The sequence below is a fragment of the Mesocricetus auratus genome, unplaced genomic scaffold, assembly GCF_017639785.1.
Source record: "Mesocricetus auratus isolate SY011 unplaced genomic scaffold, BCM_Maur_2.0 Super-Scaffold_100007, whole genome shotgun sequence".
Lineage (NCBI taxonomy): Eukaryota > Metazoa > Chordata > Mammalia > Rodentia > Cricetidae > Mesocricetus > Mesocricetus auratus.
Genome location: NW_024429191.1, coordinates 78,149,640 through 78,176,715, shown reverse-complemented (window position 1 = coordinate 78,176,715; position 27,076 = coordinate 78,149,640). Strand labels below are relative to the sequence as shown.

The following is a 27,076-nucleotide window of genomic DNA, read 5'->3' as shown; positions in this document are numbered from 1 at the left end:
TCTGGGAGTGCCGGGATTAAGTGCCGGGTCACTTCTAGAGGAGAAAGATTAACTCTTAAAACAGGAAACAGTTGCCTTTCCCGCGTCCCCAGGCAGGTTAGGAGGAAATGAGTGAAATAAAGGCGTGCGTGTGGCAAAGTCAAATCCTTTACATTTCTCTAACAGGCCCCTAGACTAATACAAATGAAACCTTGGTGGACATGCCATTCAGGGCATGAGACCAGGCAGCACCACCTGCCAAAACAAAAACAAAGACCTAATCCATCAAAGTCCGTATTATGGAAAAGTCCCTAAATGTACAACCTTGCTTTTTGGCGTCTGTAGTTATGCTTCTGGCTGAGGTGTGTGTGTGTGTGTGTGTATGTGTGTGTGTGTGTGTGTGTGTGTGTGTGTGTGTGTTTAATGTGGTTTCTGTGTACCCCACCCGCACCACCTTGTACTCTCCACATAGAACATCCTGCGGAAAGCGAGCCAATGGCGGAGAAGCAGGCAGAAACGCCTCTGTTCTCCAGGCTTTGTTTCCTCTCCTTCGAGCAGATCCGGGCTCCGTGGGGCTCACCTGCCTGCCACCCCCCCCTTATATATCCCATCAGTTCCCTACTGAGAATGAGGGGGAGGGGGGAGGCACAATGACTCACTCAGGATTTGCAAAATTAAGACACACATTTAATGAGAAAACAGGGCGGTGGGATGACTTGTAGGCGGCAGACTCCCAGGTTTTTTTTTTTCCTACCAAAAACGTCTCACCTGGGAACACTGTCCTGAACCTAAGTCCTATTAGGCAAGCCTTCATTCCTTTCCCGTTTGTTAAGTAAGCGTTTCAGTCTTTGAGTCCTCCTCTTCCTCCGACTTCTCCAGCCCTTCATCCTCCCTTCTGGCTTCTTCTTCCATTCTCTTCTCTAGTTTTAGGTCCCTTAGGCTCACACTGTCCGAGGCTGTCTGGTCCGAGTCTTCCTCTTCCGAGAGCCTGCCGTTGGACGACCGACTGTCCTCCAGCACTTTTCTGCTGTCCTCTGTCCTCTGCAGGGCCTGCTTCTGCCCCTCGTCGTCGTCGGTGGTGTCTCTCTCGCTCTCCCTTTCCCACTGTTTCACCGCATTGTCCACCTCACGCACTCGCCTCGGCTCCTTCTCGGGGACAGCTACGGGCAACTCCACCAGTGCAGTGACCTCCTCTGAAAAACACAACAGGGTGGGGGCAGGGTGAAAATCTGCTGTGACGAGACCCCTCGAGGTCTGGGCTTCTGAGAGCAAAACCCTGAGAGTGGCCGCTGTGTCACAAGCTCTTTCAAACGGTGTGACCACACAGGCCTCCAAAAGGATGGACCTGGTCATGACTCAGCGCCTGAGGCCAGCCCTGCTCTGGCTTCCAGTGAGATGCTGCACATACTACACCCCTCGGTTATCACGGAATTGCCCAGGAACCCCAGACTGACACAAAGGATATTCACCACCATCTCCCTCCAAGCAAGAGCAAAGCCAGGATTTGAACCCAAGACAGTCTGGCCCAAAAGCACAGGCACTTTTCCCTACAAGAAATGGCCCTGGTGCTTGTTTCTTGGTCCACGCCGCATGAGCAGCCACTGCCACAGGCTCCTGCATACCACGCTGCTCCCACAGCTGCCACAGCTTCCCCACGGTGATGCAAAAGGCATCCTCCCTCCCTTAACAAAAATGGCCGAAGTGTTGGGAAGTGTCCCCATCCTGCCACCATTGTATTTGTCCCCGGAGAGCAATCAACACATGAGCAGGCTGTAAGCAGGAGGGGCTGCTGGAGAGGTGCTGTTTGTGACCGAAGGCGTTCTTGCTCCTTGTCTCTGATAATATCAGGAAAGTCACTACCACCTCCTGGCTATCCTTCATGCTCTTCCTAGAAGCTGTTCCGGTGGAAGTCAGCAAAGTAAAAAGGATGAACAACACTGCCCTCTACTGTCCAGAGAAGGAAGTGCCGCCATGAGAAGGCAGAAAGAACCTTTGCCCAGCATGTGGCCAGCCCAGATGAGTGGGGGCCTGCTTGGAGCATCTGAAGTTTTCCTGCCATCTTTTTTCACATCTATTGCTCCAGTGACTTTTTAACTGCTCCATGTGGTGTAAAAGGGAAGCAGCTTCCTCACAGCAGGTACTGAATAAGAAAGGGCTATTGGCCAGACAGTGGTGCACACCTTTAATCACAGCACTTGGGAGACAGAGGCAGGCGGATCTCTGTGAGTTCGAGGCCAGCCTGGTATACAGAGTGAGTTCCAGGACAGGCTCCAAAGCTACACAGAGAAAACTGTCTATCATCAAAACCAGTGTGGAATCACATTTGAGGCCCCAGATCCAAAGCTAGATGGCCAGACTGAAAGCCACTCTGGACTTCCAAGTCCCCTGCCTCAGTGCCCCCCTTAGTAAAACTGAGCACTCTGACAGTGTTCCTGGAAGTGGGAGGAGGCGATAGTGCCTACCACACCCCTAGATGTCTGGCACCAGGGCACCAAGTGGAGATCAGCTTCTGCTCTCCTCAAACCAGCTCTTCCGGGCTTGCCCATAATTTGACCCTCTTTCCCTCAGACCTTCTCCATGGGCAAGCAGAGCCTGAAGGGTCAAGGTCCCCTTTGCTCCCTGGAGGTCTAGAGTGAAGAAAAAAGGCGATGCAGAGGTCCCAGATGAGCAACACCAGGCAGCCCAGCCGGGAGAGTGGCCAGGCAGCACGCCACTCCCTAGCATGTGACATGGCAGTCACCAGCCTCACTCAGCTTCCCAGCGAGTACTAGTACAAGGACAGAATGGGAGGGACAGGTGTGTCACCCTGTACCTGACTGGCAGTAGCGGCCCTGGGTGTGGTCCTGTCATCCAGCCAGTGTCTGCTCTCATTGTGTCCTGCTGGAAATGGTCCCCCTCCCTCCTACACCTCTCACCAGGAAAACTGCTTGGTGTCCCTGGGAGCTACAGGCAGACAACTTCCTCCCTGAGGCTGTCCCTGACTGCCCCACCCCTAGCCTGTGTGTTCACACAACGCATGTCCACTCTGCTGAGCCCTTGCATGTGGAGCCCAGTGCCGGCCACTCTGTGGCCGTCCCCTTGAGTTCCTGCAGGCCAGAACCCCGTCTTCTGAGAATCCAACACCTACCAGGCACCTGGCAAGTGCTTGATAAATACTCCATAAATGACCCGAAGACAGAGCTGGATGGATTCACAGGGCAGCTGGGCCAGGGACAAAGCCAGGCTGAGGAGAACTGAACCCTGTCCTCGCCCAGGGAAAGGATGAAGCTGCTGCTGGCAGCTACGTGGACAGACTGGGGGGGGCGGTGCCAACCTGGCCTTGGGAGGGACCAACAAGTGAGGCAGGACCACTGTGAGGGAAGGGCAGGGGAGGTCGGGGTTACAGAGACTCACGTTTCTCCGCCTTTTCCCTGAGTATCTCCCTGTAGTTAGTTTTCTTAAGTTCGTCGATGATGCCCTTATTGGCGTCGTCCAAGGCCTGTGAAAGGCAGAGGAGCTGGTGAACCTTTTATTTTATTTTTTTGAGACAGGGCCTAACTTTCTATCCCTGGCTGGTCTCAAATTCCTGATCCTCCTGCCTCCCCTTTCCAAATGCGGGGATCACAAGCATGTACCACTATACCCGGCTGGTTGGTTTTGAAATAGTATCTCATCATGTAGCCCAAGCTGGCCCCAAAATCATGGTCATCCTACAGCTCACAGTCTTCTGCCTCAGCTGGGGTTACAAGCATCCCCCAGATCCCACTTTCTGTGGGGTCTTGAGGAGGTTCTATCTTTGTCACAGTTGTCTCAGAGGCTGTCACTGGGCACAGCACCTGCAGCTTCAGGGTGTATGGGCTGGATGCCCGCCAGGCATGACTACTCTTCTGCAGCACGGTTCTATGGCCCCCGCAGCTTTAGTGTCTGGAGACGGTGATGCAGGGAACATGGCTGAACTCTACATCTTACTAATTTTAGTTCACTTTAACCTAAGTAGGCTAGCAGCTGCCTCCTGAGCAGGACTAGGTCAGAGAAGGTCCTCGTTTTTTTGTTTGTTTGCCTGTTTTTTGTTTTTCCAGACAGGATTTCTCTGTGTAGCTCTGGCTGTCCTACAGCTAGCTCTGGAGACCAGGGCTGGCCTGGAACTCCCAGAGATCCACCTGCCTCTGCTGGGATTAAAGGTATGAGCCAGCCAGGCAATGGTGGCACACACTTTTAAGACCAGCATTTGAGAGGCAAGTGGATCTCTGTGAGTTCAAGGTCAGCCTGGTCTACAGATCAAGTACAGGACAGGCTCCAAAGCTACAGAGAAACTATCTCAAAAAAAAAAAAAAAAAAGAAAGAAAAGAAAAGAAAAAGAAAAAAGGCCGAGTGGTGGTGGTGCACGCCTTTAATCTCAGCACTCAGGAGGCAGAGGCAGGCGGATCTCTGTGAGTTCTAGACCAGCCTGGTCTACAGATCGAGTTCCAGGACAGTCTCCAAAGCAATACAGAGAAACCCTGTTTCGAAAAACAGAAAAAAGGGCTGGAGAAATGGCTCAGAGGTTAAGAGCACTGACTGCTCTTCCAGAGGTCCTGAGTTCAATTCCCAGCAACCACATGGTGGCTCACAACCATCTACAATTCAATCTGGTGCCCTCTTCTGGTATGTAGGCAGAACACTGAATATGTAATAAATAAATAAATCTTTAAAAAAAAAAAAAAAAAGAAAGAAAGAAAAAAAAGTTGAAGGTATTAAGCCACCACCACCTGACAAAGATGGTCCTCTTAAAGAGGGTTTCCAAGCCAAAACTTAAGGGTCAGCTGAGAACCTCCTAGAGTTGGCGAACCCAGGAGGACTTAGCAAATTCTAAACAGAGATGAAAGCATTTGATTATAGGCACAGGACAGTCTGCTCAGGAAAAGGCAGAAGCTATCTTTGGCTAGAGGTGGAAAGGGAACTGGGCTTTGGAATGCTGGAGAACCCTCTAGGGGGTTACCAAAGGCCTTCATGGCCCCACAGAGCCTTCTCCCAGAGACCAGGGCTGATGCAAGAAAAAGGGAATCAGGATGCTTCTAGCTGTCCCTGGAGGAGGTAGGGGTTTTCAAACTGCAAGTCCTAAAATTGGTACACTTGCTGCACAATCCTGGGAACTAGTTTGGATTCCAGAACCTGGGATTCCAGATGGGGGATCCTACTGAGTAAGACTCCCAGCTAGTGAGACTAGTCCTAACAGCCAGCTCTGGGTTTGCTGGGGAGGCCTGGCCTCGATGATTAAGAGGAAGAGCCATCAAGGATGACTGCCAATGTCAATCTTGGGCCTACACATGCACACTCATGTACACACGAGTACACGTACACACACACACATGCACCACAGGGAAAACACGAAAAGGAGGAGGAAGGAATGTCAATCAGCACCAAACAAAGAGAACCGGAAAGCCACATGTAAAGTGCAATATCGTCTGATATTCCCAGCTACTCTGGAGCCTGAGGCAGGAGGACCACTTGAGTCTATGAGGTTGAAACCAGCCTGGGCAATGTAAGGAGACCTCGTGCTAACGAATTAATTAATATATAAGAAGATAATAGTTGAGGGACCGGGTGCATAGTATATGGAAGAGGAGAATACGTTTAGTAAACGCTTTGTTTCTTTTCGGTTTTTTTTTTTTTTGCTTGTTTCCAATAAAATCACTGGGATCAGCTGCTATGGAGATGGACAGCAGTGGCAAAGACCAAAACCAGGACCCTGCCAGCATGTGCCCTGTGACGACAGGTGGGTAACAAGCAGCTGGAGAAGGCGAGGGGAGCTGAGGGCCCAACCACCCACTGCCACTCCATGTCCCCCGGCCAGCAAGTGACAAAGGCTCACACTGATGATGGCCTGCTGCGCCTCGTTGTTGTGGACCAGCTTGGCTCTCTCCAGGGCCTTCTCAAAGTTGTTCACGGCTGACTCGAAGTCTCTGAGCTTCACTGGAGAGGAACAGGGGAAGGCGGAGAGTAAACTGAGCCACTCTGCAGCCTGACAGAGCCCCTGCTCTGCCTGAGCACTCCCAGGACCCACTACAAGTTTGTGTGAGCTGGAATCAGCCTCAGGTGACCACCGAGCTGCCCTGCCCATTCTCTGAAGCATGTTCCTGGTCTGTGTGGCGCTAAGGACTGGAACACGGACTAGACTGGAGATCCCAGGCCCCGCAAAGGAGTCAGTGAGGGGAGAGGCTTTAGGATAGGGACAGAGCACACAACATGTATCTCCAAAGTGAGGAATGTGACCCCTGTGGAAACGGCTCCCAGACAGGCAATCCATACTTCTTAGATAGTTTTTAGATGTTTTGAAAATACTACAGAAGGCTGAGGACATGGCAGAGTACCTACATGTCATGCATGAAGCCCTGGATCTGACTCCTAGCACTTCATAAACGGACTCCCAGCACTAGGGAGGCTGAAGCAGGGGAAGTGTAAGAGCTTTATTGACTATGTCAAATTCAAGACCAGCCTGGGACACAAAGACCCTGTCTCAGGTTTTTTTTTTTTTTTTTGGTTTTTCGAGACTGGGTTTCTCTGTATTGTTTTGGAGGCTGTCCTGGAACTCACTCTGTAGACCAGGCTGGCCTCGAACTCACAGAGATCCGACTGCCTCTGCCCCCCCCCCACCCCCAGTGCTGTGATTAAAGGCGTGCGCCACCACCGCCCGGAGGTTTTTTTGTTTGTTTGTAGGCTTTTGTTGTTGTTGTTTTTTTCTTGTTTTTGTTTTTTTTGGTTTTGGTTTTTTTTCGAGACAGGGTTTCTCTGTATTGTTTTGGAGCCTGTCCTGGAACTTGATAGGTAGACCAGGCTTGGTCTCGAACTCACAGAGATCCACCTGCCTCTGCCCCCCCCCCACCCCCAGTGCTGTGATTAAAGGCATGTGTCACCACCGCCCGGCGTTGTTGTTGTTTTTTATACAAGCAAAACAAAATAGGGAGATGGAGGGATGGCTCAGTGGGTAAAAGCACTTGCTATGCAAGCATGAGAACCTGAGTTCAAATCCTCAGTACTTATGGAAAAGGCACTACATATGCCTGTAGCTCCAACATTGGGAGGCAGATACAGGTAGATCCCAGGAGTTCATTGGCCAGCCAACCTAAATGAAATGGGGAGATTCTGGTTCACTGAGAGACCCTGAGAGGAAGACATCATATATCTTCCTCTGACCTTGCATGTTTGTGCATAGGTGCATGTACATGGGCACACACGCGCATCGCAACAGCAACAACAATAATCCCACTGGAAAGAAAGGTGACATCATGGAGCCAGGTGTTAGTGGCTCATGCCTTTAATCCCAGCACTCGGGAGGCAGAGGCAGGAGGATCTCTGTGAGTTCGAGGCCAGCCTGGTCTACAAGAGCTGGTTCCAGGGCAACCTCCAAAGCCACAGAGAAACCCTGTCTCAAAAAAACAAAACAAAACAAAAAATAAATAAAAGAAAGGTGATGTGGAGAGGTGGGTGTGTGCTGCGGACAGCTGCTGGAACCTCCATTTCCCTCCTCTGGTAGAATGGAGAACAAGCGGTCTGCAGAGCAATCCCAGCCAGCTAGTGCTGGAGCTGAGACTGGACAGATTCACTGGAGACAGGGAGAAAGGTCTGTGCCCTTAAAAAGAGATCTATTGTGGGGCCTGGAGATGGGGCTCAGCGGAGATGCACACTACCAGAGGAAAAAAAGTAATCAGCACTCGTACCGAACTGTAAGCCCCCAAAGCAACAATAAGGACGGACCTAGCAAGACACACCCACTGCTACATAGTGGCAGAAAAGTTATGGGAGTAACCAACCACTTTTTTTTTTGAGGGGGTGGGCATTTAAGGCCCAATCTACAAGATGGAATCAAATACCTGGCACTGTTTTCTTTTCCTTTTTTGGTTTTTCGAGACAGGGTTTCTCTGTGGCTTTGGAGGCTGTCCTGGAACTCACTTTGTAGACCAGGCTGGCCTCGAACTCACAGAGATCCACCTGCCTCTGCCTCCCAAGTGCTGGGATTAAAGGCGTGCGCCACCAACGCCCGGCTTAATACCTGGCACTGTTAATGGAGCCAAGAACCTGTGGCCAGAAAAACCATAAAGCCCTAGGAGAGAATCTAAATGAGCAGAGCTTTCAACGGACTCCTAATGACTCAGCACATCTCTCAGCTCTCATCAGAGAAGCTTCCTCTTGCAGCAAATGGCAGTTAACACAGAGACCCACAACTGGTCAACCTGAAGAGGGTAATGGGCTGCATATAACGTGTGCTCAGAATAACAGACTGCATATAACATGTGCTCAGAATAACACACTGCATATAACATGTGCTCAGAATAACACACTACAAATAACATGTGCTCAGCCTAAGTAGGATGGCCATATCATCCCAAGTCTCGAGAATCTTCACAGAATAGGGAGAAGACAGACTGTAAGAGCCAGATGGATGATGTCAAGAAAATAGAGTTTTGTCGGACAGTGGTGGCGGTGCACGCCTTTAGTCCCAGCACTTTCGAGGAAGAGGCAGGCAGATTGCTGTGAGCTGGAGGCCAGCATGGTCTAGAGTGAGTGCCAGGACAGCCAGAGCTACACAGAAAAACCCTGTCTTGAAAAAGGAAAATTAGTTAATTAACTAAAACAAGACAATAGAGAAGCAAGTGAACAAAAAAATGGAGTGGCTTGTCTTCAAAATTAAGGTAAGAGTGGAAACACAGACAGTAGGCTCGGTCCCCGGGACTCTCATCCACAGGCAGTAGCCAGGCTTGATGCTGGAAGAAACAGGTAGGGTGGGACTGTCTGAGCCCATACCTTGGGCCTGTGCCACCAGAACACTGGCATTCAGCTGCCATTCCAGGTCCCCTTCCTCCTCGGCATACTGCTGAGACTTTTCACCATAGCTCTGGGCCTGCCATGCCTGTTCCAGCTCCAGGTAACAGCGTCCGATCTCATGGAACAGCCAGGTTTTCTCTAGGGTGGTTTTGGCTAGAGGAATCTTCTCCTCCCACCTGGGGAAAGAAGAAACAGGATCAGTTCCCTCCCAACTCTGCACTCAGCCACAGCAGACCCAGGCTTCCTGTGGGTGCAGATAAAACTCATTCTTTCTGGTCCAGAGTGGGATTAGTAAGTACCAACCTATTTCCAAAGTGCCAAAGCTATTTTGGTAACATCCGTGTAGTTTAGCAATAGAGCAATTGCTTGGTACATGTGAGAACCTAGACTAATTCCAGAGTCACAAAAACCAAACAGTAAGGCATTCAGGACTGGAGAGATGGCTCAGAGGTAAAGAATACTGGCTGCTCTTCCAAAGGTCCTGAGTTCCATTCCCAGCAACCACATGGTGACTCACAAATATCTGTAATGGGATCTGATGCCCTCTTCTGGTGAGCAGAAAGACAGAGCATTCATGTACATAAAAATCCATAAGTAAGTTAATCTAAAATCCTTTAAAAATCAAAGCAACTGAAAGAACACAAAAGCAATGCTTCAGAATTACTAGGTTAGGCTCAATGGTACAGATCTGTAATTCTAAGCATGGGGGTACAGACCTATAATTCCAAGGACGGAGAAGGAGAAGGCAAGAGATTACGAGTGCAAGAGCAGACAAAATGACCGAGAGAAGCTGCATTTCAAAATAAAAAGAAGGCTGGGGATATGTGTGAGTAGCAGTGCACTTGCCTAGCATGTATAAAGACCTAAGTTCAAGCTCTAGTACTGGGGGAGGGAACCCTAACTAAAATTCTATGAGAGACAAAGCAACACAGACAGAAGTTTGGAATGAAAAAAAGGACTAGCCAGGTGGTAGCTCACTCCTATAATCCCAGTACTTGAGGCTGCCTCAGCTACAAGGTGAGTTCGAGACCAGCATGGGTGGCATGGTGAGAGCCTGTCTCAAAAGTCACAGTGCTGGAGATGTGGCTCAGTTGGTAGGACGCTTGTCTAGCATGCATGAAGCCCTGTGTACAGCCAGCCTCACCACACAGGAAACGGGATCTATAGAGATGCAACGGGATCCAAGGCTCATGGTCATTCCACACTACAAAGAGAATCTGAGGCCAGCCTGGGCTACGTGAGGCTTCTATCACAACAAATAAATAAAGTGAAACAAAATAGATCTTTATCTTTGGGTGGTGGTTCTAATTTTCTTCCTTGACTTTTATTCTCTAAATTAGGATTGTAACAATCAGCATGTATTTATTATGAAACACATTATTACAAGAAAACACCGAGGGTGGGCAGGCTCTCATACTCCTCTCTCAGCATGTGATGTGGAAGGATGTTTGGTGACCAAGTATCAGAGGTCTGAAGGACAGGTGTTTCTCCAGAAAGGGTGGCTGCACCCAACGAGCCGGCTTGCCAGGTCTGGTCTATCTCTGAGGTTTCCTAGGGCTGTGCACACCCACCCCGCTGAGCAGATAACCAACCCCAGGGTTAGATTTCAAATTGACCATCTGGAGAGTTGAGATACTGTCCCCAGAGACCCCATACAGTCACACAGAGTCACAGAAGAGCCTCACAGATTGCTTGGTCTACCAGCTCCAAAAATAAAAGACTCACCTAGAAATGAGTTCCTAGCTGGTGACTCGCCCCCAGGGGGACGGGTCTTGCCACACAAGCCTGGTGACCCAAGTCTGAATAAGGAAGGAAAGATTTGACTCCACAAAGTTGTCTTCTCGCCACCGTGTGTACTTAGTGGGACACACACATGCCTCCTCCCCAGCCCACATCACACATACAACTTGCACACACAATAATAATAAATAAACATTTTTAAAAAGTGTCTTCGCCAGGCGGTGGTGTTGCACGTCTTTAATCCCAGCACTCAGGAGACAGAGGCAGGCGGATCTCTGTGAGTTCGAGGCCAGCCTGGTCTACAGAGCAAGTTCCAGGACAGCCTCCAAAACACAATACAGAGAAACCCTGTCTTGAAAAAAAATGGCCAGTCAGTGATGGGGGGTGGCTCAGTGATGGGGGAAAAAAGAACTTGTTGAGGTTGAGGTTGACAAGGTAGCATGCTGATGGAGTACCGGTGTGCTATATACCATGGGTTTAATCCCTAGCACCAAACAGAACAAAGACTAGGTCAGTCAGCTCTCACCCAGCAGGAGTCTAGGTTGGCTGGTCCTCCTTCCTTCCATCATCATTTCTCTTCTTCTTCATCCTTCTTTTTTGAGATAGGATTTTTTTTCCAAGACAGGGTTTCTCTGTAGCTTTGGAGGCTGTCCTGGAACTCGATCTGTAGACCAGCCTGACCTCAAACTCACAGAGATCTACCTGCCTCTGTCTCCTGAGTGCTGGGATTAAAGGCATTTGCCACCATTGCCTGGCCTTGAGATAGGATTTTGCTATGTAAGTGACTCTATCTGGCGCAGAACCCCGGTAATGCTCCTGCCTCAGGCTCCTAAGTAACTAGGATTACTGGCATGAACTGCCACGCAGGGTCTACTAGTGCCTGTTTGCCTGACTTTATGTCCCCAGACTGGAATCCCAGTATGAGGGAGGAAAATCCCAGTCCCGTGTAGGGAAGGGCAGTCGATGCTACTCACGTGTCAATGGCTTGCTGGAATTTCCCAACTCTGGCAAAAACTCTGCCAATATTGTCAAGGGCTCTTGATTTTGCATCTGGAAGGTCACTATAGAGAAGCAAAAATAGGCATTAAGTAGAAAACAGACATTACAGTGAAAACAGCAAACACTGGGCCCCGCTCCAGGGACTCAGGGTTTCAGGCAGAAGATGTCCAGGCTGGCTTCTAGGCCTTAGCCTGAGATGGGTATCATAAGAATCTTTCCAGAGTTGACAGTTTACAAAGATGTCCCTTCAGTCCAACAATTTTCCCTTCTAGAATTTACCTCAAGATTATGAAAAAAAGGCTATGATGTATGGATGAAGTGAAAAAGTCAAGGGGCTGGGGATGTAGTTCAGTCATGCAGTGCTTGCTTAGCGTGTGCAAGACCCTGAGCTTTCCCCAGTAACAGGGGAAAAATGTCTATGTGGGTCATTCCATGGAATGAATATACATGCATGCTTACACACATACACACACAAACACATAGAGAGAGAGAGGGAGGGAAGGAGGGAGACAGAGAGAGAGAGAGGACATTTAGCTAAGAAAAGTAGGCCCCAGGTTTAGGAAAAGACACGGTGTCAAAGGAATAGGTGAAGAATGCTAGTAGGTGCCCAACACCCCCTCTGGCCTCCACTGGCCTCAATGCGCACCCCCAAACATGTACACATGCAATCACATAGACACAAATACATACAGAAATAATTTTTTAAAAATCCTCTCGCCATCAAAAGGAACAATTAAAACTTAGCTTGAAGATCTTTTTTTTTTTTGGTTTTTTGAGACAGGGTTTCTCTGTGGCTTTGGAGGCTGTCCTGGAACTCACTCTGTAGACCAGGCTGTCCTCAAACTCACAGAGATCCACCTGCCTCTGCCTCCCAAGTGCTGGGATTAAAGGCGTGCGCCACCAACGCCCGGCTAGCTTGAAGATCTTAATTAGCTTTATTTTTGTTCTAGAATCTGGCAAGGCTTCATTCCACAAGATAGAAAAATTATTTCAGTGAACTGGAAAGAGCGGGTATATGACTAGAGAGGGGCTCGAGAAAACACAGACAGTGAGCAAGGTGCAGCCCAGCTCCTGCAGCCCCAGGGAGGGGCCTGTCTGCCCATTCTCAGCCTGACTGGGCCATGCTGTCCTGCCTGCTCAGAGAACACCAGGCCAAGCTGAATGAATGCAAGGAGAGACGGAAGAGGAGGCAAGAGGTTATCATACAGCAACCTGCCTGATGGAAGCTTTGATGGATGGCCTCAATGTGGGTGTGGCCCAGGCCTATTCAAACCAGAGAAAGCTGGAGCAGGAAGTGAAGACCCTTCAGGCCCAGGCTGCCCAGTCTGTCAAGCAGACAGGCCAGCGGATTGGAATGGTGGAGAAGTTCAACCAAGAATGGGAGGAAAATGGGGATGTGGAGAACGGGCCTCGGAGCAGCGAGCGAGACGTGTGTGTCGTTGCCACTGCGCTGGAGTACGTCCACAAGGGGCAGCTGCAGTCTGCACTGTCCTAGCCGCACTCCTCTCCCCAAAGCCCACCCCTCTCACCTCACTCTCCTGGACAGGAGGACAGGAAGGAGACTGGTGGGCCATGAATAAAATACAAGTTCCAAAAATAAATAAGGGAGGGAGGGAGGGAGGGACAGAGAGAAAGATGAGGGAGGGGGAGGGAAGAAAGAAAGAAAGCACAGACAAGCAAGCAAAGAGGATGGAGGGGGATGGAGGGGGTGGAGGGGGTGGAGGGATGGAGGGGGATGGAGGGGTGGAGGGGGATGGAGGGAGATGGAGGGGGTGGAGGGGGTGGAGGGGGGTGGAGGGGGTGGAGGGGGATGGAGGGAGATGGAGGGGGATGGAGGGGGTGGAGGGGGATGGAGGGGGGTGGAGGGGGTGGAGGGGGATGGAGGGGTGGAGGGGGTGGAGGGGGATGGAGGGAGATGGAGGGGGTGGAGGGGGATGGAGGGGGATGGAGGGGGTGGAGGGGGATGGAGGGGGATGGAGGGGGTGGAGGGGGATGGAGGGATGGAGGGGGATGGAGGGGTGGAGGGGGATGGAGGGAGATGGAGGGGGTTGAGGGGGATGGAGGGGGATGGAGGGGGTGGAGGGGGATGGAGGGATGGAGGGGGATGGAGGGAGATGGAGGGGGTTGAGGGGGTGGAGGGGGTGGAGGGGGTGGAGGGGGTGGAGGGGTGGAGGGGGTGGAGGGGGTGGAGGGGGTGGAGGGGGATGGAGGGGGTGGAGGGGGATGGAGGGGATGGAGGGGTGGAGGGGGATGGAGGGGGTGGAGGGGGTGGAGGGGGTGGAGGGGGTGGAGGGGGTGGAGGGGGATGGAGGGGGTGGAGGGGGTGGAGGGGGTGGAGGGGGATGGAGGGGGTGGAGGGGGATGGAGAGGAATGGAAGGGGATGGCCATTTCCAAATTACTTTCCATCTAATGCTGAGACACAGAGATGAAAAACAAACAAACAAACAAGATGGGCTAACATCAGGTTACTTCCTGTTAGTTTTTTTTTTTAATGTAAGGTTTAAGACAGAGAGAAACTTCATTATCTTGCCAATTAAAACTGGGTTCTTTTGTTTTGTTGGTTTTTCTTTTTTTTTTCTTTCTTTTTTTTCTTTTTTTTTTTCTTTCTTTTTTTTTTTTTTTTGGTTTTTCGAGACAGGGTTTCTCTGTGGCTTTGGAGGCTGTCCTGGAACTAGCTCTTGTAGACCAGGCTGGCCTCGAACTCACAGAGATCTGCCTCCCAAGTGCTGGGATTAAAGGTGTACACCACTAATGCCCGGCTTAAAACTGGGTCGTTTAAGACAGAGAGAAACTTTATTATCTTGCCAGTTAAAACTGGGTCGTTGGCCGGGCGTTGGTGGCAGGCAGATATCTGTAAATTCGAGATCAGCCTGGACTACCAAGGGAGTTCCAGGACAGCCTCCAAAGCCACAGAGAAACCCTGTCTCAAAAAAACAAAACAAACAAACAAACAAAAACCAAAAACTGCCCATCACAGTGGCTCACACACGTAATCCTAGCACTCAAGAGGCAGCAGGATCAGGAGTTCAAAGCTAGTTGTTGCTGCTAGACTGCTGCTAGAGGTTAGCCTGGGCTACACGAGAGACCCTGTCTCAAAAACAAAACCAAGCAAAACAAAACAAAAGAAAAAATACGACCCTGTTGTGTGTCTGCTTGCACTGCAGACTGAACCCTTCTCTAACCCATGACTTCAGAGTGGCCCTCCTAACTAACCCTGAGCAAGCACCACCAAACAGTTAAACGAGGGGGTGTGATAGATAAATACGCTGTGCTTTCTTAATTTATTCTTAATATTAACGTGAGATGCCAAGAGTGGTGGTATATACCTTTATGTCTTTAATTCCAGAACTCCAGAGGCAAGTGGATATCTGAGTTTGAAGCCAGATTGGGCTATACAATGAGTTCTAGGTGAGCTAGGGCTACATAGTGAGACCCTGGTCCACAGTAGTGAGCTGAAAATATATATAGCTCAGTGTTAGAGTACTTGGCTAGTATGCATGAGGCCTGGGTTCCAGCTCTACCATCAAAAAAATTTTTTTTGGTTTTTCGAGACAGGGTTTCTCTGTGGCTTTGGAGGCTGTCCTGGAACTCACTCTGTAGACCAGGCTGGCCTCGAACTCACAGAGATCCGCCTGCCTCTGCCTCCCGAGTGCTGGGATTAAAGGCATGTACCATCAAAAATTTAAAAAGTAATAAAAACTAATAGCAAGGGCTGGGGACATACACAAGCCTGGCATTTGATCCCCAGCCACCATGGAAACCTGGCATTATGGTGCACCTTCATAATCCCAACTGTCAGGAGGTTACGGAGTTCAAAATTATCCTCAGCTATCTAGTGAGTTCACGCTAACCTGGGCATCTTGAAACCCTAGCTCAATGCAAACAACCACAAACTACCAGCACCAAGAAGACACACAAGTCACATCTCCATCCACCCAAGAAACGAATGAGGGCTGCAGTACTGGGAAGCCTCTTGGACAAGTCACTGGCTAGCCTGTGCGGCTGACTGGAATGAGGGGGGGGACACACAGAACTCACCTAGACTAGGGTTTCCAGCTAAGGCCCTGTTTGTGGATGCTGAAAAGGCAGAAACTAGCCATGCCAAGTGGTCTGTGCTTGTAATTGTAATCCCAGCTCCTGGGAGAGAGAGTTAGGAGGATCAGGAGATGGAGGCCGGCCTGGGCTACGTATAGAAATCCTGTCTCAAAACACACAAAAATAAAAAGGGAAGGGACATTGTCAAGAACACTGCTGTGTACCCAGTCACTTAGCACATGACAAGGTCTGATGACAAGAGAATGACCCTCTTCCAAAGCCCAGTGTCTAAGAGGGCCGATAGGACACCAGGGCACAGGGAGGAACAGGGGTGGGATTTCTGTACCCTTCTCCCCATCCCTACCCCCTCTCAATGCCCAGGGCTTTTCTAGAGTGAGAGCCTCGTTTAAAAGCTGAAGACTGAGTGGTGGTGGTTTGACACGGCAAGCTCTGAGGAAAGGGGCACCTTGCTGAAGGAGCCACAGCTGGGACACTTCTGACCTCAGGCCAGAAGGCCAGGAGCCTCCTGGGCATCCTTGAGGGAGTGGCTACCTAAGGCTTAGTAGGGACTCCTGGAGCAAGATGTGTGGGAGAGACTCAAGGGACTGGCTGGAACTGGTTAAATGGGGGATCGCTACAGAACACTCAAAGAGTAGTGCCTTGGAGTCTGTTAAACGTGTAGGTCTGGGCCTTGTAGGGAAAAAGTAAGACAGTTTTGTCTTTTGGAGACAGTCTGACTAGGTCGTCCTGAGAGGATTAGAACCCACAGAGATCCACCTGCCTCTGCCTCCCAAGTGCTGGGATTAAGATACTCAGAACAGCCGGGCGTTGGTGGCGCACGCCTTTAATCCCAGCACTCGGGAGGCAGAGGCAGGCGGATCTCTGTGAGTTCGAGACCAGTCTGGACTACCAAGCGAGTTCCAGGACAGCCTCCAAAGCCACAGAGAAACCCTGTCTCGAAAAATCAAAAAAAAAAAAAAAAAAAAAAAAAGATACTCAGAACAAGGGCTGGAGAGATGGCTCAGAGGTTTCTGAGTTCAATTTCCAGCAACCACATGGTGGCTCACAACCATATATAATGAGATCTGGTGCCCTCTTCTGGCAAGTAGGCATAATAAATAAGTAAATGTTTTTTAAAAAATAAAAAAAATAAAAATAAATAAAAATAAAATAAAATAAAATAAAAAAAATAAAAAAAACTCAGAACACACACACCTTATTTATCCATCTTGACCCCTGTTAGGTGGCATTATTATTATTATTATTATTATTATTATTATTATTATTATTATTATTATTTTGGTTTTTCAAGACAGGTTTCTCTGTGTAGCTTTGGAACCTGTCCGGGAACTTGCTTTGTAGACCAGGCTGGCTTCATTCTCACAGAGATCCACCTGCCTCTGCCTCCCGAGTGCTGGGATTAAAGGCGTGCGCCAACACCGCCTGGCCGTCAGGTGGTGATTATTAGACATTCAACACAGATGAAGAAACTGAGGGGTTGAACAACTCAACCCCACACATCTCTAAGTGACAGAGCTTGGAACCAAGGACATAGCTATCTCCAGCTCTGGGTCCACCCCACCCCTTGCTCTATTCTAGAATGGCTAATATGTGATCTTCCACCTTGGTCCTTGGAGACACACAAGAAATCTCCCAGAGTGGACAGCTCTGAGGGTGTGACTAGGTGAGGAGAGGGCAGGGACCAGTATGCACAAGGCTGTGAGTTGCACTACGGGCAGTGCGTGCTATGGCCCAGAAAGCAGCGGCCTGTTGTCCTGGGGAGCCTTGGGTTTTGGGAAGAGCCCGTCTCTGGATGTGTTGACCGTACTGTTATGGTGGTTCCCTGTTGGTCAGTAGGGAAGGACAGTCCTCAGACAAAGGGCTCTGGAAATCTGGGGGAATGGCAAGAGAGAGCCCACCAAAACAGGGAGAGCAGCAGCTGTGGCTAAGAACTGAGGCACTGAGTGAAAATGGGGTGGTCCAATTTGAACATGGGGTGCTTCCCCAAAGGGCTGGTGTGTTAAAGCTGGGTCCCCACTTGATGGCACTAGAGAGGAGAGATTCATCAGGAGCCCTGACGGGTTCTTTCGGGAGGGCTGCTGAGAGAGGCAGAATCTGACCAGGGGAAGCAGGCCACTGGGACATTCTTTTTTTTTTTGGTTTTTCGAGACAGGGTTTCTCTGTGGCTTTGGAGGCTGTTCTGCAACTTGCTCTTGTAAGAACAGGCTGGTCTCGAACTCACAGAGATCTGCCTGCCTCTGCCTCCTGAGTGTTGGGATTAAAGGTGTGTACCACTAACACCCGGCCCCCAATGTGCTTTTTAACATGGTCACAATCGCAATTTAAAGGCTAGGCCACTTTTTGTCAGATAACCAGACCTATATCGGTTCATTGCTATGTTCCCAATGCTAGAAATATCTGATATGCCTTGGGCCTGGTACAAGAATTAAAAAAAAATCCCCAAGAGACAGACCACTTGGAGTTCATTGGAATTTTGAGCTATTGTACCCCAGTGTGTGGCAAAAGAAAAAAAAATAAAGCTACCAGCGTACGTTTCCTTTCTTTCTTCAGCCCTGCGCTGCAGGACAGAAAACGGGAACGAGGCTATGAGCAGCCCTGGCAAAGGTTCTTAGAGGCCTAGGGACCTTGGCCATCCTAGGGGACTCACTATTCCTTGGCGATCTCCAGGTCCTTTCTGTGGCTATGCAAGGCGGCCACCATCTGCCCCAGCTCAATCTGGGCGTTACCTATGCAGCTGTACAAGTTCCCAACAAGTTCATCCTTGTTTGGCACCTCGTCTTTGTTCCATTCCAGAACCTTCTTAAGTACTTTCTCGGCCTTTTGCAGGCTCCCTTCAGCACTGCCGCTGGTCAACACTGGGAAGAGAAGGAGGTGACATGGAGGTGAGGGCGGCCTCCTCACTGTGGATGGGCTGACCCCTCTCCTCCCAGATGATGTCCATCCGCGGGTCCGCAGGGGCCAGAGCTCAGGTTATGGTGTTGCTCCCTCCCCCTGCCCTGAGGACACCACCCACACATGTCAATGTCTTCCAGGCTCTTGAGGATGTAGTGGGCTGTCTGCGAGGGGCTGCGCTTCCGGTCCCTCAGCCACTTCTCTTGCATCAGCTTCCGGTCCCGTTCCCTGGCATAGATGGGCTTCTGCTGCCTCCAGAAGTTGCTCCGGGTGTCCAGGTAGTTGATGCCACTCATGATGAGGTCCTCCACGGTCAGGCCACCCTTGATGGTGCCTTTGATGAGGTCTATGGGGAAGGAGTTTGAGGGGGGCGTCACTGAGGTCACACATGTAAGTAAGGGGGTCATCTTTTCTAGGACTGGAGTCCCTGCTCTAGGGCCCAGTGAGGGCCTCTGTCTGCTGTGTAACAGTGAGGGGAGAGGGAGTATGTGGGTGGGATGGAAAGGGTCTCTCAGCCAGGAAGAGATCAAAGGCACATTTTTGGGACAAGCCTTTCATGGCAAAGTAGGAGGAACAAGAGGTGTCGCCTGCACAACTCTCTGAGAAGCCTGTTCTCAGGGGGTCCCTCCTTTCAAGCTGTGTCTCAGAAAAAAAGGGGAGTCTGAATGTAAAACTTGGACCATGTTGCCAGTCCTCATTGAGTAGCCAGGAGCCAAGTAAGCTAGTGCATGCTGGGAGCTGTAGGGGAGTGCCTTCATCCTGTCTGCTGTGTGGCCAGAGATTAGAGCCAATTGCAGTGATGCAGGGCCACTGCTCAGGCCACTCTTGCCCTCCACAGCAGGTGCTCTGGAGAGCAGGAAGCCTTCAGGCCTGTTACCAAGGAGATGTGCCAGCGGTAAAGCCGTGTGCCACAACCCTGAGGAAAGCCCTGCAGATGACTTTAGGAAACCAGTTCTGGAGAGAAGGCCTTCCTTTCCCAGGCGAACCCTGCTCGGCTTGCCCGTGCTCAGCAGTACCCCCACCCCAGGTTAGTGGCAGGTAACTGTGGGCTCTGTCAGCACAGTGTGATGGGAAGTATAACGGACGGGATCCGAGGGACGACACCACCATTGGCTTGTTTGTCACCTTGGACATTCAGTGAATTCTATTTCCTTATCTGTGACATGAGGGATGAGCCACCTGGCATTTCAGAGCATGCAGTACTAATGTGCTCAGATCCCAGCGCCTGTCCATCAGGTTCCTTTACGCTGTTGAGAGTACAGCGGTGGCTATGATTTGCATCTTGAATGCTCCTCCCTCAATGGTCGCCTGTATTGAAGGCTTGGTTCCTAGCCCGTGTACTACTGGGGCGTGGTGGGAGAACCTTTAGGAGGTAGGCTGTTGGGTACATGCCTTTGAACAGGGAACTGAACACGGGAATCTCTGCCTTTTCCTCTGTCATTACTTCCTGGCCACCTCTGTCCTACTTAGGTGCTCCCCCTACAGCGTTCCGCCTCACCTCAGGCCCCAAAACAACAGAGTTACCCGAATACCTGACTATGGAATCTCTGAAACTTAAGCCAAAATGATTTATTTATTTATTTTGGAAACAGGGTCTCACTATAAAGCCCTGGCTGTTCTGGAAGTTGCTGCATAGACCAGGCTGGCCTTAAACTCAGAGACCCACCTGCCTTTGCCTCTGTTGCTACTGCTATTAAAGGTATGAGCCACCGTGTCAGACCCATATTTTCCCTTCTTACAGGCTGATTATCTTGGGTGTTCCGTCACAGTCATGGAAAGTTGGCAAAGGAGCCCACAAACTTAAAAGCAGTGGCCCCAAATGTGAACTCCTTGGGTTCAGTCCTGAGCCGTCCTGTTGCCTAGTCCCATGGACTTGAGTCAGGTGAGAACACCATGAGACACAGCCACAGGTCTGTGTCAGTTGCATTCCCAGACAGGCTGTGCCATAAGCAACCACCCAGGACTTCCACTGCCCCAGCCCTGGGGGCCACACCGGGTCTGAGACCTTCATCCAGGAGGAGCTTCTCCAGGTACTCCTTGTCCACGTACAGCTCCCCCAGCAGCTGCCGGACCGTCTTCTCACTCTTGAGCGAGCCCTTTCGCTTGCTTTCGCGCTTGGTGCTGTATATGAGTTGCTTCACAGGTAGAGGCTTCTGTTGGGCTCTCTTACTCTGGAAAACGGAGCAATATCCAACGGGGCCTCAACAAGACTGGGAGTCCGAGACTCCGCCCTCCTGCTTCTTCATGACTCTCTACGGGCTGAGAGCCGTGAGGCATGAGGAGTGCTTGGTTGGGCACAGCTGGATTTCCCAAGATACCTCTGGAGCTTGGGCAGAATCTCACGACAGCCCATGAGGGGCAGAAATGAAATGCTCCCGGGCAGTAGGGTGTGGAAAGCACACGGGGGCCCTCAGAACGAGGCACCTTACCTCAGCTTGTTTGCTTAAGAAGGAGAGATCTCCTTTGTTCTCCAGCTTAATTGAAGAAGGACCTGCAGAACAGAGGCCGTAACTCAGCTGGGCCAACCCTCTCAGGCATGACCTATCACATACTTCTCTGTGGAAATGGCTGCCTCTGGCAAGGAGATGGCGGAGGCTGTGGCAGAGCTGGCTCTGAGCCACCCTAACACACAAATGGTGCAGTGTTTGGTGAAACACTCTCTTAGACACTTGGCACCCCCACTAGCCCAAGGCCATGGCAGTCAGATTTCCAAATAAAGGGAGATCCGGGATTCAGGGAGACACTGTCACACGCCATTTCCACACTCTGTTATCCATAGGGACAAGCTCTCCCTCACCTCCCTCTTCTCTCTGCTGTGGAGCTAAAAGATTAAAACCAGCCCTTGAAGCTGGGCTGATGGTGGCCAACACCTTTAATCCCAGCACTTGGGAAGCAGAGGCAAGCGAATCTTTATGAGTTTGAGGCCAGCCCTTCTCTACAGAGCTAGCTCCAGGACAGGCTCCAAAGCTACAGAGAAACTCTGTCTCAAAAAACCAAACCAACCCACCAAAAAAACACCAGCCAGCCGCTGATACTTATACGATGAGGGAGGAGACAGCCTCAGGAAAGCTGAACTCAGGATCCTAGTCTAGTGTGCGTAAGACTTCAGGTTCTGCAAAGGACACCTTCAGAGCCACCCTCTTAGCACGGCTAGAAGGTCACTCCATGGCATCAGCAACAGTCACATCCAAGTGTGGTAGCTGCTTGCACACTGCACCTCAGACCTTCCCTACACCTTCCTGGATAAGGACACAGCCCCTTGCTCACTCACTTCCCACTGAGTTGTTGATGGCTTCTTGGGCTTTCTGAATTCCAACTTTGAATTCCCGATCAGGTCTCAGTTTGTAGCCTCGATGATAGAACACCAAGGCAAACTCAAAGTCTCCCATGGTGTACAGAGTCTCAGCCTTCTGTAAAATCCCCTGGAATGAAAGACAGTCAAATCCAGATGGAGAGACAAGAAGACCTCAAAGGGCTCGTACGGTGGAATGGAAGGGTCTTAGATTGGAGGTGAAGGCTGGACTACAAGAGGCAGGGAGCCAGGCAAGTACTGAAGAGAAAAGGGCATCAGACAGCAAGCAATCCAGCTGGTTCTTCAACTACCAGTAACCAGAGTCTACTGTAATGGAAATGGCGAAAGCAAGGCTGAGTCCTCCCACCCAGCAGTCAGTCTGTCACCTTGCAGAAAGTTGGGTCATTCTGGAGTGAGGCCTCAGCATCATTCAAGGATTTCTCCAAGTCTCCCATCTTCAGGTAGCACTTTGAGCGGGCAACCAGACAGTTCTTATCTCCGCTTTGAAGGTGAAGAGCCTGGCAAAGGAAGCGCTCTGATGGGCAGATGCCAGGAAGAGCAAGACAGCAGCCTGACCTGATAGGACAGCCCACAGTTCCTGCAGTTTCGAGAGGACCCTTTAGGTCGGTACACCGGCCTCTGAGTCTCATCAGACACAAGCAGTCCAACCCAGGCTTTGCTCAGTGAACATGAACATCTATCTGCATGCTGGCTGATACTGGAGAAAGCTGAATCTCGGTTACTTAAGGAAGGCACTGGCTGAGACGTGGGAATCGGCTATGCTGTGGATGTACGATTATCTGCCAAATTCTTCTAGTTCATTCCAGCAATACAACTTCAAGATGGTTTGTATATACCAAGCTCAGTAGCAAAGCTCAGTTGGCTGTGTACTATTTGCAATGTAAATGTCAAAGTCCAATGCAAATAAAATAGATTTTAGGACCATCTAAAACTTGGGTTATTTACCCACTAGCCTTTGTATGAGAGGACTTCATGAAACTTGGGGTGTCCTCCACCTTTTTGTTGTTGTTGTTGTTGTGTTGTTTTGTTTTTGGAGACGGGGTTTCTCTGTGGCTTTAGAGGCTGTCCTGGAACTAGTTCTCGTAGACCAGGCTAGTCTCGAATTCACAGAGATCTGCCTGTCTCTGCCTCCCAAGTGCTGGGATTAAAGGCGTGCGCCACCACCCGGCCAAGTTCTCCACATTTAAATTGTACTCCTAGCTCAAGTCTTCTCTCCCACTCTTCCCCCAGCCCCCATTTGTTGATTTGTTGTTGTTGTTTGGTTTGGAGAGATGATTTCAAACTGTAGCCTTGACTGGCCTGGAGCTTGCTCTGTAGATGCACCTGGCCAGCCTTTAAGTACTCTGCAATCTTCCGGCTTCTACCTTGTGGGTGCTGGAATAAAAGCGTGTGCCCCATCCCCAGCTCTTCTCTTACTGTAGCCTCTTTTGAGTAACTGGGATTATAGATGCATGCCATCACACCTGGTTTGTGCCCTCTGTTTTTGGGGGGCAACCTCACTTTTTTGGGGGAACTAAGATGGAAACATGAGGGAGACAGAAGCCATCTGGGGTCCCTAGTGTAAGGACGGGCACCTTCCCTCACTCTCCATGTCCTGGCATATTTTGTTTTTTATTTTTATTTTTTAATTAAATTTGTGTGCATGTGCAGGTCAGAGAACAATCTGTGAGACTTGGTTCTCTTCTACCAGGTGGGTATGGGATCAAACTCAGCTCTTCAGGCTTGGCCAAAAGCACCTTTATCCCCTGAGCCATTTTGTCAACCCAGTTTCGTTTGCCTCTTGAGACAGGGCCTCTCATGGTCCAGGATGGCTTCAAAGTAATTATGTAGCTGAGGCTGCCCCAGTACTCCTGATCCTCCTGCCTCAGCCGTCCTCAAGAGCTAGGTCTACAAGTGTGTATCATCACACCCAGCTAGGTCCTTCTCCTTCTGATTGAGACCATTGCAGCTGTGGGGAATATCTCTTCTGGTCTTGGAGTAACCAGGACAGAAAGAGAACATTGCCCCGAGGGGAGGGTGGCTATGTATGAGAAGACCTCCCGTTCTAGGAAAGGCGGGTATCAGACAGGCATCCCCTAGGCTTCAGATGGTGTCTGCCCTTGCTGAGACCTTCCTTCTTTTTTCTAGGAAGAGGAAGCTGCTGCTATTTTTCCTAGAATGGTAGGGCTTCTCTCCATAGCTACTTGCCCTTGGGGTCATCTTCGCTTTCTGTTTCAGTTGCTCCAGGATCAGACAACTCTGGGGCTAGAGGGGAATGGGCTGGGTTAGGACTCCTGAACTCAATCTGCCTATCTGGTCATCTTTTCTCTTGAAGAGTGTGACAAAGGGGAAGAGGCAGGGACTGGGGAACAGCTGAGAAGCTCAAGTTCATGGAAATCTTGGGTTCAGTTAGTAGGTTGACACTCTAAGTGTTTTATTTATTTATGGATTTATTTTCGTTTTCATTTTATGTGCATTGGTGTTTTGCCTGCATGTATGTCTATGTGAGGATGCTGGATGCCCTGCAACTGGAGTTACAGACAGCTGTGAGCTGTCATGTGTGTGCTGGGAACTGAACCCAGGTCCTGTGGAAGAGCAGCCAGTGCTCTTAACCACAGAGCCATCTCTCTAGCCCCCATATAAGGGTTTTTGTTTGTTTTTCTGGTTTTTCAAAATAGGGTTGTAACAACTCTCGATGTTCTGGAACTTGCTTTGTAGACCAGGCTGGCCTCACCTTGAATTCACAGAGCTCCTCCTGCTTTTGCCTCCCACGTGCTAGGATTAAAGATGTGTGCTACCACTGCCTGGCGGTTGCTTTGTTTTTGTTTGTTTTTTTTTAATTTGGTTCTTTTGAAACAGTTTTGCTATTTAGCCCAGGCTTGTCTTGAATTCATTATGTAGCCTAGGCTGGCTCCAAACTTGAAATTCTCCTGTCTCTGTCTCCTGAGTATTGAGACGACAAGTACCACCATGTCCTACTGCTATGCCATTTAAAATAAGTAGAGTTAGGTATGGTGGCACACACCTTTAATCCTAGCACTCTGAAGGCAGAGTCAAGTGGATTTCTGAGTTTGAGGTAACCTGGTCTACAGAGCAAGTTCCAGGATGGCCAGGACTACACAGAGAAACCCTCTCTTGAAAAACAAACAAAAAGAAATTAGATACAAGTTATGGGCTGGTCATGTTGCCTAGCATGTGGAAGGGTTTGAGTTCAGGTACCACAGCCTGTATATGCTTTCTAGCAAAGGAAATTGTTATTTTGCTAATTTGTTTTTGAGCCAGGGTCTCTGGTATTCTAGGCTGGCCTTGAACTTGCTAAGTAGCCATGGATGACCTTAAATCTCTGTTTTTCCTGTCTCTGCCTGCCAGGTGCTTTGGTTTTTTGTTTTTCTGTTTTGTTTTGTTTTAATTTTTTATGTGCATTGGTGTTTGGTCTGCATGTATGTCTGTGTGAGGGTGTCGGATCCCCTGGAACTGGAGTTACAGATAGTTGTGAGATTCTGGGAGCTGGGAATTGAATCTGGGACCTCTGGAAGAGCATCTCCCCAGCCCACAGGTGCTCAGTTTTAAGCAGGATCAAAACCAGGGCTTCATGCATAGGAGGTAAACACTTTGCCAACTAAACTACGTCTCCAGCAAAAGGAAAAGGTTGTAAGAACATTTTACAACGTGGAGGTTGGCACCTCAGGCAACTGGAGTCTGAATGTTCCACTCAGAGGATTCCCCCCCCCAACCTGCTAGCTTAGTGCAGTGACCTTGGGCGTATTACCTAACTTCTATATCAACTTCCTCATCTATAAAGTAGAGCAGAGAGACAACAGTAACCCCCCCCACACACACACAGACGGGCACTGCGTTTAGCAGTTTGTCTAGTATTCTAGAACAACTCCCATCCCTTTAGGGTGCTATGGTGCAATTTTTAGTAAGATTACCACAATATACTAACTTCACTGAGTACTTTCTTACAAGGAAGCCTATGCCGGAGACTTTGTGGCCTTGACATGTAGTCTCTCAAGCAATCTGCAGCTACGGATGGGAAACTGAGTTTATCAAGAGAGGTAATCATGAAACATTTAAGTGCCACTAACTGGCAGACATAAGTGACAAATGGGAAAAAGTGCAAAGTTCAGGGTTTTTATGACAGTGGTGTATCACAGGAACCAGGAATATTAGACACAAAATGGGGTATCAGACATCATCAGTACTTCACACTGCTGGTGATGAAAATGGTGATGGGGTGGGGACAGGAGATGGTTTCAGCAGTTAGGAACACTAGCTGTCTTCCAGAGGACCTAGGTTCGAGTCCCAGCACCCACATGGCAGCTCACAGCCCCTCCATAACTCTAGTTCCAGAGGATGTGATGTCCTCTTCTGACCTCCAAGAGCAATGTATGCATATATATACAGGCAAAACACCCATACACATAAAAATATTTTAAAATGGTGATGGTTAATAGCACTTACTACTCTTGCAGAGGACCCATGTCTGGATCCCAGCAGTTATATGATAGCACACAATGGTCTGTAACTCCAGTTCCAGGGAATTCAATGCCCTCTTCTGGCTTCCACAGGCACCAGGCATGCATGTAATATGCATACATACAAACAAATATGCATATACTGGCGTTCTCTCTCTCTCTCTCTCTCTCTCTCTCTCTCACACACACACACACACACAAACACACACACACACACACACACACACACACACACACACACACACAAATCTTTTTTTAAAGGTATTGAGCCAGGTAGTGGGATTCCAGCACTCCATAGGTCAACTGCTCGATAAGGAGTTGGCCTTTGGAGTATACAAGGGTACCAACTTCCTAAGGTGGCACACACCCGCAATCATCACGCAGGCAGAAGACTGTTGCAAGTTTGGGACCACCCTGGTCTACAGAACAAGACCCTATCTCAAAAGTGGAGGGGAGGGAGGAGGAAGAGGGGGAAGAAGAGAAAAAAAGGGTGGAGGAGGAGGAGTAAGAGGAGGCAGAGGAGAAAGAAAAGAATAGGAGGAGGAAGAGAGGAAAAGGGGAGGAGGCAGAGAGAAGAGGAGGATGAGGAAGGAAGAAGGCGAAGCAGTGATAGGTTCAAGCGCGACTCACGTTGCTGAAGCTCTGGGCGGCCTTAGAATACTCCCCGCACAGATACAACCTCTCGCCCTCTGCCATGTAAGAGGGAAAGGTGCTTCGCAAGGTATCAGCTTCGCCGTCGGACATGATCACCCGACTTTTGGAGATGCTGAAGCGGATCCAGAAAGCGAAAAGAGGCAGGAGAACGCCTCCTCCAGGCTTGTGGCAGCCCGGTCTCTTAGCAACACACAGACATAGTTT

General features: G+C 49.8%; 1 protein-coding gene and 1 pseudogene across 1 annotated transcript; one reads left to right on the top strand and one right to left on the bottom strand.

The window, feature by feature from the left end:
* Nucleotides 1–644: 644 nt before the first annotated feature.
* Nucleotides 645–27,076, bottom strand: Odad4 (outer dynein arm docking complex subunit 4). The gene is made up of 12 exons (XM_040749698.1): nucleotides 26,849–27,076; nucleotides 22,127–22,258; nucleotides 21,720–21,870; nucleotides 20,878–20,939; nucleotides 20,454–20,619; nucleotides 18,570–18,794; nucleotides 18,204–18,411; nucleotides 11,475–11,561; nucleotides 8,740–8,936; nucleotides 5,810–5,910; nucleotides 3,373–3,457; nucleotides 645–1,172 (listed from the first exon to the last, which is right to left on the bottom strand). Exons 1-12 carry the CDS (start codon nucleotides 26,960–26,962, stop codon nucleotides 808–810), a joined length of 1,893 nt encoding a protein of 630 aa, XP_040605632.1. The 5' UTR covers nucleotides 26,963–27,076; the 3' UTR covers nucleotides 645–807.
* LOC101837228 lies at nucleotides 12,612–12,994 on the top strand (annotated as a pseudogene).